The 13,673-nt window shown below is 41.0% G+C and overlaps 1 protein-coding gene across 5 annotated transcripts in view; it reads right to left on the bottom strand.

Moving 5' to 3' along the window:
* Positions 1-13,673, bottom strand: part of LOC111324581 (gamma-tubulin complex component 6) — a 66,359-nt gene that overhangs the window by 32,736 nt on the left and 19,950 nt on the right. For 2 of the 5 annotated variants that reach the window (XM_088759943.1, XM_088759942.1), the window contains exons 22-30: positions 13,609-13,668; positions 12,876-12,969; positions 5,311-5,452; positions 4,817-4,976; positions 3,937-3,974; positions 3,784-3,840; positions 2,749-2,824; positions 859-913; positions 126-222 (exon numbers count right to left, since the gene is read on the bottom strand). In XM_088759943.1, the coding sequence (XP_088616069.1) occupies positions 126-222; positions 859-913; positions 2,749-2,824; positions 3,784-3,840; positions 3,937-3,974; positions 4,817-4,976; positions 5,311-5,452; positions 12,876-12,969; positions 13,609-13,668 (779 nt within the window). The other 3 variants (XM_088759945.1, XR_016001155.1, XM_088759946.1) reach the window with 3 other exon arrangements.

Below are 13,673 nucleotides of genomic sequence, written 5' to 3'. Positions count from 1 at the left end.
CACAATGCCCGAATATTTCAGCTTATTATATAAAGTGTAATGCAGCTGAATCATTCCCACGCCTCCCTCATTCACTATTCATTCCCAGGTCATTTACATTCATAATTCATTCCCAGGTCACCTACATTCAAAAGTCCTTCTTGAAACTCTGACCAGGTAACATTAAGAATCTGGTTTGACAGGTATCCTTCGAGATTATGTACAAAGTGTTGCATTTCATGCCTGGAAAAAGAATGCAGCAAGACGTGACCACAGTATCATAAAAAATTGCGGACACTTCAATCAACAAAATCAGCCGACCTTTGGATACCTAACGCTGAGGGAGGAAAACAATAGCCTGCAGTTCTAAGCGTTCCTTTTCCCTCAGGAAAGTATGAGGCCTTGAGGAGCGCGAGGCGGCGAGAGGTCTGCAAGCGGTCTGGAACCGTTAACACCTTATTATTAGTGCCAGATCTAAGCAAACTTGTTCTCGACTCGTCTTAAGTAATACGGCGGGCTGGGAAACGCGCGTCCTGCAGCTAGGAAGTCACCTCCTTCCATCCTCTCAAGGGTAAGCGCGGTTGATCTTAAGGGATGGGTTCAAGGCCTGGCTGGGTCATTCTGCTGTGTTCTTAAAGAAAATACTTTACGTTCACAGTACTTCCGAATGCGCAGCATTCGATCAAACAAGAGGACATCATCATTAAAAAAAAAACAAAACAAAGTCCGTTTTTATCACGAATACTGCAAAACGGTATAAAATACAAACACTGTGGAGAGCGCGCGAGAAAAGATATGTTGTTTTGGACGTTATCTATACTGGTTAACTTCATAATAGAAATGAGCTGCAGAGTGATGAGAAATTTCCTCCCTAATTACCTGAAAAGTTGCAGCTGACGAAGTTGAGGCGAGCCGGCCGCGTTGCGAGAGTTCGCTGCAACAAAATTAAATTCATGGTCAAAATTATCTACGTCCACTGACCCTTTTAATAGAGAGATTTAGCAAGAGGACGGGAACGTCATTTCAGAACGGGAGAGCGCGCGGAATAGTCTGGACACGAGACCATTCGACTTCAGGTGTTAGCGTTGCCGTTCTCCCCAACAAGTTCAGGACGTCATTTCGCTGGTTTTCCAGTCGCGATCATTTCCGTCAATTGTGCTCTGGTAAATCGATCTAAACGAGATAATACCATTTGGAATTATTTCAAAACTCATGTTCAGGATAATTGGGTCCCTTTCTTTGTTTTAATCGGTGCATTTTTGAAAACTTGCCGCTGCAATATGCTGGATTCCCGTAAGGAAATTGGAACACAACCGTTGGCAAGCGATCCAAGATTTCAGGACTGTTTGCTTTTGAATATGCAACGCTTTAGACAATAAAAGGGCTTTTCTCTAATACATTTCTTTAAGCCTATGTGAAAACTCTAAGAATGGGATGGTGTTGAATTTTATCGTAAATCGATTCATCAATAACCATGCTGCAAGTTGAAGTTTGGAGTAGTCAATCAAATAAACTATCACGAAGCTTACATACCGTAAAATTTGTTTTATTTATTTGTTGTCGTTGTCGTTTTTACCGATCATGAATGAATGCTTTCTGGATTGAAGTCAGAGATTAAAAATTTAAGAATTTTCCCGGGTTTGCACTTTTTTATGTCTTAAACTTTTTTAATCAGCGCCGATGAAAACAAGAAAGTCGTGCTAACGCAACAAAAGTAAATGACAATCAATTTTATTTCGACACGACTTTCTAAATCAAGTAATTTAATTCAGTCTTGAACAACTTCGTCGAAAAAGGAAGAAACAAAATAAAACAAACAAAAAACCGTAACCAAGTCTTATCCTAAGCCTAACCGTTTTATGGGTGACTTGCATTAATTTTTTCAGCATTAAACAAGAACTCATCAAAACAACTTTGTCGTTGGGTCGCGTGGTTTCTACATGGTTTCGCCATAACCCCGTTCAAAATGCTTTGCACCTCTAAGTATTCAATGTTCAAAAGAGATGTACCGTCATGAATGAATAGAAATATTCAGTAAACAAGGGGAATAACGATGATGTTTTCCAAATTATACTTTGCAAAATTGCGAAGATGAACAGTGCTAAACTCTAATGGCACGAAACGAAAAGACAGCAACACAAATCGCTAAAAAATATCTAATGGGCTCTAAAATTCGAGACGGGAATCGACAGACACGAGTCTTACCTGGATTGGATCAATTATAGGGTTTAATCGCCCATGTGGTTCGTATATTTATAAACATCTAACTTTCCGTAACTATGTTAATTATCCTCTGTTTCCGCTTGTTGCATCACTCTCAAAGAGAATAGTTTCGTTGTCCTTAAAGCTGTTTGTGAAAGCGAAAAATTGTGTTGGCGATCTTTGAAAAGCCGAGTTCAGGCTATTGAAGAACAGATATTGTGCTGACGTCTTGTTGCAACGACTGCTAAATCACTTCTGAAACACAACGGGGCGACGTTCTTGACCCAGTTTGTTACCGGTATTTTTGCTGCGCGCGCTGTTGTCAACTGACGTGCCCGTCCTCTTGCTAAATCTCTCTAATATCTACGATCGGACGCTCAATAGGCCATTTCCGAGTTACCTTTGGCCTCTTTTTCAGAACGAGGCCTGGTGCTCGACCATTCATGTGAAAATGAGTTTAATTACCATGGAATGAAAACGTATTATCATTTGAAAGGATGAGAACCAGGACTCGCTTTGAAAAAGAGGCTAAAGGTAATTCGGTAATTCACACTTTTTAGAGCTTACCAACGTGCTTCAAATGAAACCAAATATCACGCAGGACCCAAGAAAGACGTTTTAGCCGCAACATGAAGGAAAATATCTGTTGGAAACAAAACAGTATTCCTAAAGCTCTCCATCAACATTTCCTTACTAGGGTTAACACCTCTAACAGCTCACATCTATATTCAAAACAACTCTGCATCCTTTTCGTCTCAATTTATTCCTGTTCCTGAACAGCAACTCAGTTTCTAGGAAATACGCTTCTTCTTGTTCGGATAACACTTAAAGCCCTAATATCAGCATGCATATTCTCCATACTGTTCTCTATACATTTCCTAAGGTGTTGAGAGGAAGAATTTGTTGAAAATCAAGAGTTTCTTGTGACCTTAATGATTGATTTGGGGTAAGAAATTAGATAGTAGTCACTCTTAAGGGGTTAAGGGTTTATAAACCAACAAAGAGAGCTCCCACAAACGCCCAAAGTTGTGCTCTGAGAAGACTCAGGTTCCTATAAGCTCTTATCTCAAAACTGAGGTGCACAGTTCTCAAAAGCAAATTTATGTCTATGGCATTCGAGCTCTATTAGACCCCAGTCCTAGTGTCCGCATCCATATATACTTCTACATGGAGCGTAGCTCTGCGAAAATTGTTTTCCTTTATCAGCGTTTCCGGCCGTTCAAAATAATACATTATTTTCTTCTTATTAACCGAGTGTGAGAGTCGTACGGGGAGTTTTGGCCCGAAGTCGAGACAGTGCGCACCAAGCGCAGCGAGGTCCGTACAAAAAGTCCGAGGACCAACATTCCCCAGAATGACTCGAGAAAGTGGGTTAGTAAGCAGTTTATTATATGGTATTTTACCCAAACTTTTTTAGTTCGAATTTGCCGGCTTTCGCTGCCAAAAATACACAGCTTTTAATCGTTTCCAAGGAAACGGTCTATACGGCAAACTACGGACCCAGTAAGAACCAATTAGAACGCTCATATTTACCTCAGGACTACCTTGCCATATAATGATAGAATTCATTTCTTTCAATTAAAATTAAACATGATTTCTCACCTTGTTGTATTTTACGACGGACTTTTCTGTGATGACTATATTAAGGGGCCAATCTACCTGATGAATTGAGATAAAAACAAATGAAGAAAAACATACGGTGGACAACTTGAAAAAGATTCAGAAGAACCAAGTGATTTTTTCTCTGCTACTTACTCTGTACCGCAGTTCTAGAAAATCCAGGGTTCCCATTTCTAAATAAGATAAATATGATAGAACAACGCCACGTAAAAACACGGTTATGAATTGTATCATTACGTAAAAACATAAAGAAACTTGAAGTTATGAGTGCTGAGCGCATTTCGATCGAGGGCCTGGAACCAATACTAAAGTATTCTAACAGTCAATCATAGCAAAGGAAAGTATTACAAGAAGCCAATAAAAATGAAAGTAAAAGCGCGGGAAAACACGGGTGCAACTTTGTGATTTGTTTTGGTTTTGCATCTGAGTGGTCGCGAAGGTAGCGCGAGTTTTCTAAACCAATCGCAGCGTGAGGTGAAGTAGAAAAAAACACAATTGGAGTCCCAGACTTCATTAGACACTCGATTGAGCATACAACTATATTCTGTAATCATTAGATAGGCAACACTGTGACGATTCAAGAATTTTTCGCGAAGAGGAAAATTGGCTTTAAATCTGATGAAGGCTTACAGCAGAGGTTTTAATAACTTTGAGCGCTGAGCGGCTGCCGATGGTGTAATAGGTGGCAATATCCGAAAAGGGGGCCGTAAGGCGAAACACAAACACTTGAGTCTGCGCGCAGGCTCAACAGACGGCGGTTAGAGGTCTTACAGGCGACGGTAGTCTCTGGTAACCAGCTTTTACTGAAACCCCTACCTCGTCCCCAGGGCCTCAACTAAAGGGGAAAAGGCCCTAGGAATGAGGTTAACTGAAACCCCTGCTTAAAGTGACAGTTAGCGGGGCTGAACAGAAAAATAACGATGTAAGACTGAGCTCTAAAAGAACAGGAATGGTGAAAATTGAAAATAATAATACGAAGAATTGAAAAGAATAATATGGAATGGAATGAACATACCGTTCGGTTTAAATATCTCAGGCATGTTTTTAAGAGCAAAGGCGAGGTTTTGCGCATGCTCTGTAGTATGAGAGTAAATGGAGACTTGAAGAGCCTTTCCAACAATGGAGTTCATCACTGTGGCAGAACACATCTCCCGTGGGGACACTCCTAAGGCAAGCTATTAAAAAAGACACAATTTGTAGCTCTGAGGTTATCACGGCCTTTGAGATGAAAATTGCTAACCAGCTAAGACGCCAGTCGTAAAGAATTGAAGATGAAAGATTATGCACCACTTTCATAAATGGCTGCCGATTTATATTCTTCTGTTTAAATTCAAATTAGCCTCACTAGCCTCGTTTGAGGTAATGCATTCTTTTGAATTTTGAACTGGAGAACGAGGCCAGAAGGGCTAATTTAAATTTAAACAAAAGAATATCAAACCGGCAGCCACTTCTGAAAGTGGTCAATGAGACGAAGCTTATTTCTTCCGCGAAGAAGAGGAAGAAGGATACCTTTTCAAACAGCTGGTTGGAAAGTGAGAGAGAAAATTCGCCGTCCTCCATGAACAGCAGTTTCTTGAACAGATCAAAGTGTCTGTTGATATGCAAGTCTTCAATAAAATACGCCACGATAGCAGAATTTACCAGAGATATCCTAGAATGCAAGAAAGGAAAAGACACTGTTATACACAGAGCAGGGGAAATGAGATGCGCAACTTCGTTCCCAGGGTCTCACATCTTCCCGCCCCCTGGAGCGAGAGGGGGTGGGAAATTGAGAGACCCTGGGAACGAGGTTGGGAGACGAGATGTCAAAGTTGACAAACAACTTCCACATTGCCGTACGTCAAATTGTGGTGTTCTAACCACATTTTGACGTCGTGAGTGATCTATTAGGGACCTTAAGCAGTCAGGACGGCAACGCCAAGGAAGACGTCGATTAAAAAGTGAATTTCTACTTTTAATTAGAATTTCGAAAATGGCTGCCTGCGTTTACCATCTCATACGGAGCCACAATTCAACCTCAAAATAACGTATAAAAGTAGCGTTAAGCCACATGGAAATTCAAATAATTTGCCGCCGCGGTTTCGGTTCGCAAACGACGCAAATTTTGGTGATTTCACGTCGTTGTTTTGCAAAGGATAGCTAAGAAATGTACTAAGTTTTAAAACGCACGTGCTGAGGTTTTGTTCTGCCAATTAGCTCTTTTGTTTTTCCACGTCCTCGTTGCCGTCGCCGTCGTTGTTTGCTTAAGGTCTCCATTATGGAACATACTCACCGCAACATGGAATCTATTTGCTGTATATATAATGTAGGTAAGCAAGTATGTAAGACTTTATTTAATGAAGGTAACATTTGACAGTAATAAAACTGGTAACCTAATGGCCCTCAAAAAAAAAAAAAAACTGATAGCAATAGTTGTAACAATATTAATAGTAATTAAAATAGTATATAAGCCTCTGTACATCGCAAAAAAAGTTTTTTAAATGTGGTTATATACATATTTTAAAATTCACATGAATAATTGCGTAAGAATTTGATTATTTAAAATTATTTTACGAAGGGAACGCTTAAAGTTTTTGACACTACTGCTCCGTTTGAGGTCCGCACTTTGTCTGTTAATAAAGAAACAAAACAATTGTCTGGCTCTTAAATCCCTAAGATTGACCAGCATCTAATTTCTCCTTACAATATCACCCCTGAATCACACATTAAGGTTAGGAGAATAAAGGAAATGATCACCAACTAGGAAAAGCTCTTGATTGTTAAACAAATTCTCCTTGTCGTCACCTTAAGAAATGTAAACAGAACAGTATGGAGAATAAGCATACTGATGTTAGAGTGTAAAGGGTTAATGGAGTCGCAATCTATGCGTTTGTCTTCCAAAAGATTATAGGAACGGTAAAAAAAAAAAAAACAAGAAATGCGCCCGTAATTCAGCTCGTTAAATACACTGAGATTTTATATTTCTTTTCGGGAATGAATGGCAAAGCATGGATCAATAAAGAACTTTTCCATAGAAAAAGGGTTTTGATGACATGAAAAATTGGAAATGACAAATTGTTGTTAATATGCATATTATGTTTGCCGTTGTTATTTTAAATTTGAAATATTTCACAGGAATAGTTAATTTGATCTATGATTGGTCCAGGTGTGTCTTTTCTTTTTGTCATTCAAAATTTGTTTTTTAGGAATTAGCATATATATAATAGTGTATTCTGTTTTCTCTCTCTGTTGTTGTAACCGTTTATTTGGACGTGATCGGAATAAAAGAAGCAGAAGTTTGTTTTAAACGTGCAAAAATCTTTAGGTTATGGGCCCAGGAGTACGTAAATGAAACATGGAGGAAAAGTTCTGGAAAGAGTACCATATAACCCCATACATTAATTATGCATTCAATTTCATTAATTATGTATACACCCCATCGTTTTTAAGACAATGACTTATTCCCACGGGTTTAGCATATATACATTACTAATAAGTACTTACTACTTCAATAAAAGAGAAATTGATTGAAAGCGGCTTTTTCGTCTCCATTCCTTTCTCACGTTCTTCTCCCCTCTCCCCTTCGTTCCTAACTTCTCCTCAGTCTTTTTTTTTTTTTTTTTTTTTCCTTTTTACCATCTTGGCAGTTCTGCTGAGCCTTGAACCATCGCTCCTCAGACAACGCGTTATTATGAGACAATTATCAAACCATAGCCTTACCACTATGCTACGCAAACAGTTAGGAGTTTCTCTCCAAAAGCTACATTTTCTTTTACCTTTCAGTAAAAAAATTTTCATAACAATATGTGCATTGATATAATGCACCAAAGGTCCCCTTTGCACTAAAGAATGCATTTCTTCTTCTCTACGATTGGCCAAATACCACATAGAAAACAAAATTTATTCATACCTCTTTCTAATAACATCAACGAAAGAAGAAGATAGAAGGAAGAAGAACAACAACAACTCGGAGATGGGGAGACTGAATTTTATTCGACTTTCTCGAATATTATTGGATCACGACCGGTGCATACAGTGGTGTAAGGATCACAACCTGCTTGTGACGTCGGTAAAATGTCCTCGAGCTGGGCGCAGCATTGAACTTAGCTGGACGCGACGTGCTTCATCGCGAGACGGGTACGAGTGGCGATGTTCAAAAAAGGGTTGCGATGGAATGGCTTCAATGCGCCGGAATTCACTGGTGCGCACACACATGGTATCGAAAATACATGGTGGGGAATCAAGCGAGGTTTGCCCCAAACAGGAACATCCAAAGGACTTTTCGATGGCTACCTACAAGAATATATGTGGCGTCAGCACTACGGAAACGATCCCTTTGGAAACATTATCGAACGTATCGCCCAACTTTGTGAAGTCCAGAAAGACTAGATACAAAGGTTTCTTTGCATCGCTGTATGCACCGGCCTTCACGAACAATTTTCATCACTAGGACACGAAAGGATAATGAAAGAATCAACCAAAATCACAAGAACAGGTAAGACACAACATTTATTTAAACTTTGCATTGACAAACTTCAAAGCCTGACCGTAGACTTAACGTTATTTTCCGGCCAATTTTACGCTTTCAAAGCGAAACTGAACATTCAGTTATATTTCAAAATTAAAAACCTCTGGAAAATTACTTGAGTTTTCTGTTTTGCAAAGCCAAAACGCGCCAAATTTACCCTGTTTCAAAAAAGACTTGGGAAAAAAATCCAAATTTCCAAAACAAAGACTACTAGTCTCTGCGGAGTTCTATTGTTATCGCTATTGTTTTAATTGAACAAAGACTGAATGCATAATTAATGTATGGGGTTATATGGTACTCTTGCCAAAGTTCTCGATCGACAAACTTAACGGGAGCAATTGGAACACTTGGAAATTTCAAATGAAACATTTACTGTTGGCGAAAGGATTATGGGGCTTGGTAGAAGGATCAGAAGTCCTCGCACACGATGCGACTCCAACGGCACAAACACTTTACCAATCGAGGCTACAAAAGGCGTTCTCGACAATTGTGTTGGCGATTGATAGCACTCAGCTTTACTTGATCACCTCAAGCGAAGAATCAAAGCAAGCTTGGGATGCGTTAAGGAAACATTTTGAACGAGAGACACTCGCGAACAAACTATTTTTAAAGAAGAAATATTTTCGTTCCGAGATGAAAGAAGGTACACCGGTGGAACAACATTTGAAGCTCATGAAAGATATCACTGATAAACTTGCGGCACTTGGAGCGCCCATTTCCGAAGAGGATCAAGTTGTGACTTTGTTAGGAAGTTTGCCGAGAAGTTTCGCGACCCTTGTCACCGCTATCGAAGCAAGAGTAGATGGAGTTAGCCTGGATTATGTCCAACAAGCACTTATTCACGAAGAAATGAAGCAATCTGAGCTATCCGGTCACTTGAATGAAGCTGAATCAGCGCTAACGGGGGCCTTCAGGAGAGATACGCCACGCGATCGGCCAACATGTTTTGGATGTGGTGCTGCGGGTCATATTCGCCGTAATTGTCCAAGCGATCCGCCCCGTAAGCAGTTGACATGTTTCGAATGCGGTGATGTGGGTCATATTCGCCGTTATTGTCCCAAGAAATTTAAATGGCACAAAGCAAAAATAGTCGACAGCGACGAGCGCCGACCGAATAATTCTGACTTCGAAGGTGAAGACGTTTATGCTACTGCGTTTATGGCGTCTGTTGAGAGCGTGGAGTCTACAGACAAAAGTTGTTATCCTTGGGTTATCGACTCGGGCGCATCAAGTCATATGACGACAGAAAAAAATGTTTTGGTGAATTTTCAGGAATTTGCCGCGCCTGAAAATGTCGCGCTGGGTGATGGCCGTATTGTGAAAGCGTTGGGATCTGGGAGTGTACGAATGAATATGCTGTTTCAAGCAACCGAATCCAAGAAAGCAGTCTTATATGATGTCCTGTACGTCCCTAAACTCACTTGCAACCTTTTTTCTGTAAGAGCTGCAGTTTCTAAGGGCAATGCTGTAGAGTTTGGTCCCCAAAAATGTTGTATTTGGGATGGAAATGGAAAGCTTCGTGGAATGGGATCACTGGTTGATAAACTCTATCAACTAGACTGTCAAGTTGCAATCACTACGGACACTGCGTACGTCTCAGTTGAGTCATCTCAGGGTAGCGACTTATGGCATCAACGTCTTGGACACGTACACGAGCTACGCCTCAAGAAATGTGTGGAGAGTGAATCCGTACGAGGGATTAACATCAAGAAAATAACTGAACTGTCTTTCTGCGAAGGATGTTTGGCAGGAAAGATGTGTAGAAAACCGTTTCCCGCAGTGGGAGAGATTCGCTCGACGCGAAGACTACAGCTGGTGCACAGTGATGTCTGCGGTCCTATGCACACGCCATCGATTGGAGGAGCAAAGTATTTTGTTACGTTTATTGATGATTACTCAAGGTGCTGCGCTGTACACTTCATGAAACACAAATCAGAAGTGTTAGAGAAGTTTGTAGAATTTGAAGCTTCCGTTACCAACGATGTCGGCAAGGCAATAGGAACTTTGCGAACGGATAATGGCGGCGAGTATTTGTCCACTGAATTACGGAACTATTTGAAGATGAAAGGAATTAGACATGAGCTGACAGTGCCACACTCACCCCAACAGAATGGTGTAGCAGAAAGAATGAATCGGACTTTGGTCGAGTCTGCACGTTCGATGATCGCGCATGCGGCATTATCGGACATCTTTTGGGCTGAAGCCGTTTTTACAGCTGCCTATGTGAGAAACCGCCTTCCCACGACGGCGCTAAAAGAGAATGAAACTCCTTATGAGCGGTGGTATGGAAAGAAACCAGATGTGGGCCACTTGCGTGTATTTGGGTGTATGGCCTAAGCCCACTTACCAGGCAGTGAACGACGAAAGCTTGACAAGAAATCGAGGAAGATGCGTTTTGTGGGCTACAGCTTAACTTCAAAGTGATATCGTCTTTTTGATGAGACGAACCGAAAGATGTATATCCGAAGAGATGTGGAGTTTAATGAAAACGATTTCGGCCAGAAGCGAGCCATGGCAACAGAGCCAGACCCAAGGAGCGAGGAAGCAGAGCAAAACGAAGTAAACCCTGGAAAAGATGAAGGAGAACAAGAAGAAATGAAGAATTTAGAAGATGACTCGCCAGGGGAACCTCGACGGTCAGTAAGAACACGAAAAGCACCAGTCAGATATGGTTATGACGAATACGCAGACACGGCAACTCACCGCGTACACCATGTGGCCTATCATCTTTCTGGGATTGATGAACCTACATCTATACAAGAAGCAAGATCAGGTGATCACGCTGCAGAGTGGAAAGTCGCGACGGATTCAGAATACAATTCGCTGATTGAAAACAAGACATGGAGGTTGGTTGAATTACCTCCAGGTCGGAAAGCTGTTGGGTGCAAATGGGTGTTTAAACTGAAACACTCCTGTGACGGTACAGTGGAACGATTAAAAGCACGCCTAGTGGCCAAGGGCTACACCCAGAAATATGGTATTGACTATGATGAAACTTTTTCGCCTGTTGTTCGTTTCTCTTCAATACGTTGCCTGCTAGCATTTGCAGTTCAGAATGATTTGCTGATTCACCAGATGGACGTAGAAACAGCCTTTCTCAACGGAAAACTTGATGAAGAAGTTTACATGCAGCAGCCGGAAGGATACTTGAAACCTGGGGAGGAGCATCTGGTATGCAAGCTAGAGAAATCGCTGTATGGTTTAAAGCAGTCTTCCCGTTGTTGGAACAAAGTTCTTCGGGAGTGCATTGAAAAGATTGGTTTTATTCAAGCCTCTGCAGATCCCTGCGTATTTATCAGAAAGAATGCACTGACTATTATTGGGGTCCACGTTGATGATTTGATGATTCTAGCAAGAAACATCACGGAGATGAGAAGTGTCAAGGACAGTCTAAAGCTGCAGTTTAAGATGAAAGATATGGGAGAGCTGCATTACTATGTCGGGGTCTGTATCGTTCAAGATGTGAAAAATAAGCAAGTCTTCCTTCATCAAGGACACTATGTCGAAAAGATGCTCGAGAAGTTTGGGCAAACAGAAGCAAAACCGGTGTCTACACCTGCTGATTTGAACGTCAAGCTGCAAAAGGAAGATGGTTTTAGCAGACCAATTGATGTGACCTCGTATCAATCGATTGTAGGAAGTCTACTTTATGCTGCGATCGCAACTCGTCCAGACATCGCCCAAGCAGTGGGAGTTGTGTCGAAGTTCTGTGCCAATCCGACACAAACTCATTTAACAGCAACAAAGCGAGTCCTCAGATATCTGAAAGCAACTGCATATCTTGGATTGAGTTACAAGAAATCTGCTGATGGAAATTTGATTGGTTACTCAGATGCAGATTGGGCGGGTGATATGGATGACCGTCATTCTACCTCAGGAAACGTGTTCTCACTGGCGTGTGGGGCAGTAAGTTGGCTAAGCAAAAAGCAGGCTACCGTCGCATTGTCGACAGCAGAAGCAGAGTATGTAGCACTCAGTACGGCCACTCAGGAAGCAATCTGGCTTCGAAGATTATTGGCAGACATGGGAGAACCCCCAGAGGGACCAACTGAAATATATGAAGACAACCAAGGGGCTATTTCGATGGCTAAAAATCCCGTGGGCCATGCCAGGACAAAACACATCGATATACGTTACCACTTCGTTCGCGAAAGAGTACAAGACGGAGCGATCACCTTGAAATACATTGGCACGGACGAGATGGTTGCTGACATCCTTACGAAACCTTTGCCTAAGCATCGTTTTGAGAAACTTGTTACTAAGCTAGGCATGAAGACTGTCAAATAAGCAACGTCAAAAGTGGGAGTGTTGTTATTATGCATATTATGTTTGCCGTTGTTATTTTAAATTTGAAATATTTCACAGGAATAGTTAATTTGATCTATGATTGGTCCAGGTGTGTCTTTTCTTTTTGTCATTCAAAATTTGTTTTTTTAGGAATTAGCATATATATAATAGTGTATTCTGTTTTCTCTCTCTGTTGTTGTAACCGTTTATTTGGACGTGATCGGAATAAAAGAAGCAGAAGTTTGTTTTAAACGTGCAAAAATCTTTACAAATATCTTACTGAGCTAGAAGAGGCGCCATGACAGATCGCTGAAGTAACACCGGAAGTGACATCAGACGGGCTGCATCCGTGTCATTCTCATCCGCATCTGAGCCTAAAAAGAAAACAAATAAATCCCGTCTTATTAAATTTTCAGGTTAAGATTTCTAATCGCTTAGAAATACGAAACACTATTAAAAAGGGGAGGACGAAGTTTACGTCTTACTGGCGTAAACGTCCAATACCGCCGGAACGTATGGCGGTTTTCATAGCAACAAGCAATTAGGCGTATTGTTACTCCAATACAGCGGTCAAACGTCGAGCATGCGCGAATCGATCACTTCTGGCCGACCGTGCGCCAATATCCCACGCAAAATTTTAAAAGGAAACAAAGAAATAAACTGTTGTCTCGCAAAATAAACGAAGAAAAACTAAAACTCTCATAGAAATCTTTAGAGGGAACAAAATTAGAGAGAATTTGTCAGCACCCATCTATACTCCTGGGCGTACAGAAGCACTGTCAGAGTCAAATGTTTTGCTCAAGAACAAAACACATTGACCCAGCCAAGTCTCGTACCCAGACCTCTTCACCCAGAGTCCTGTGCACTAGTTATTAGGTCCTTCCGTTTCTCACCTGGGAGAGACATGTCCTGCTTTAAAATCTCTTAATCTCATTATCTCGATCGATCTCAATCGATCTTGAATAAGACGAAGATAAAATATGAACAATGCAGCACGATGTTTAATACTTCACCTTGTGATATTGGAAATGTACCCATGGCACCTCGCAGTAGATTTGATGAAGGTTTTTCGTCTAAA

This window comes from Stylophora pistillata, chromosome 5, assembly GCF_964205215.1.
Source record: "Stylophora pistillata chromosome 5, jaStyPist1.2, whole genome shotgun sequence".
Lineage (NCBI taxonomy): Eukaryota > Metazoa > Cnidaria > Anthozoa > Scleractinia > Pocilloporidae > Stylophora > Stylophora pistillata.
Note: the sequence above shows the minus strand (reverse complement) of the source record. Positions and strands in the feature narration are given on the sequence as shown.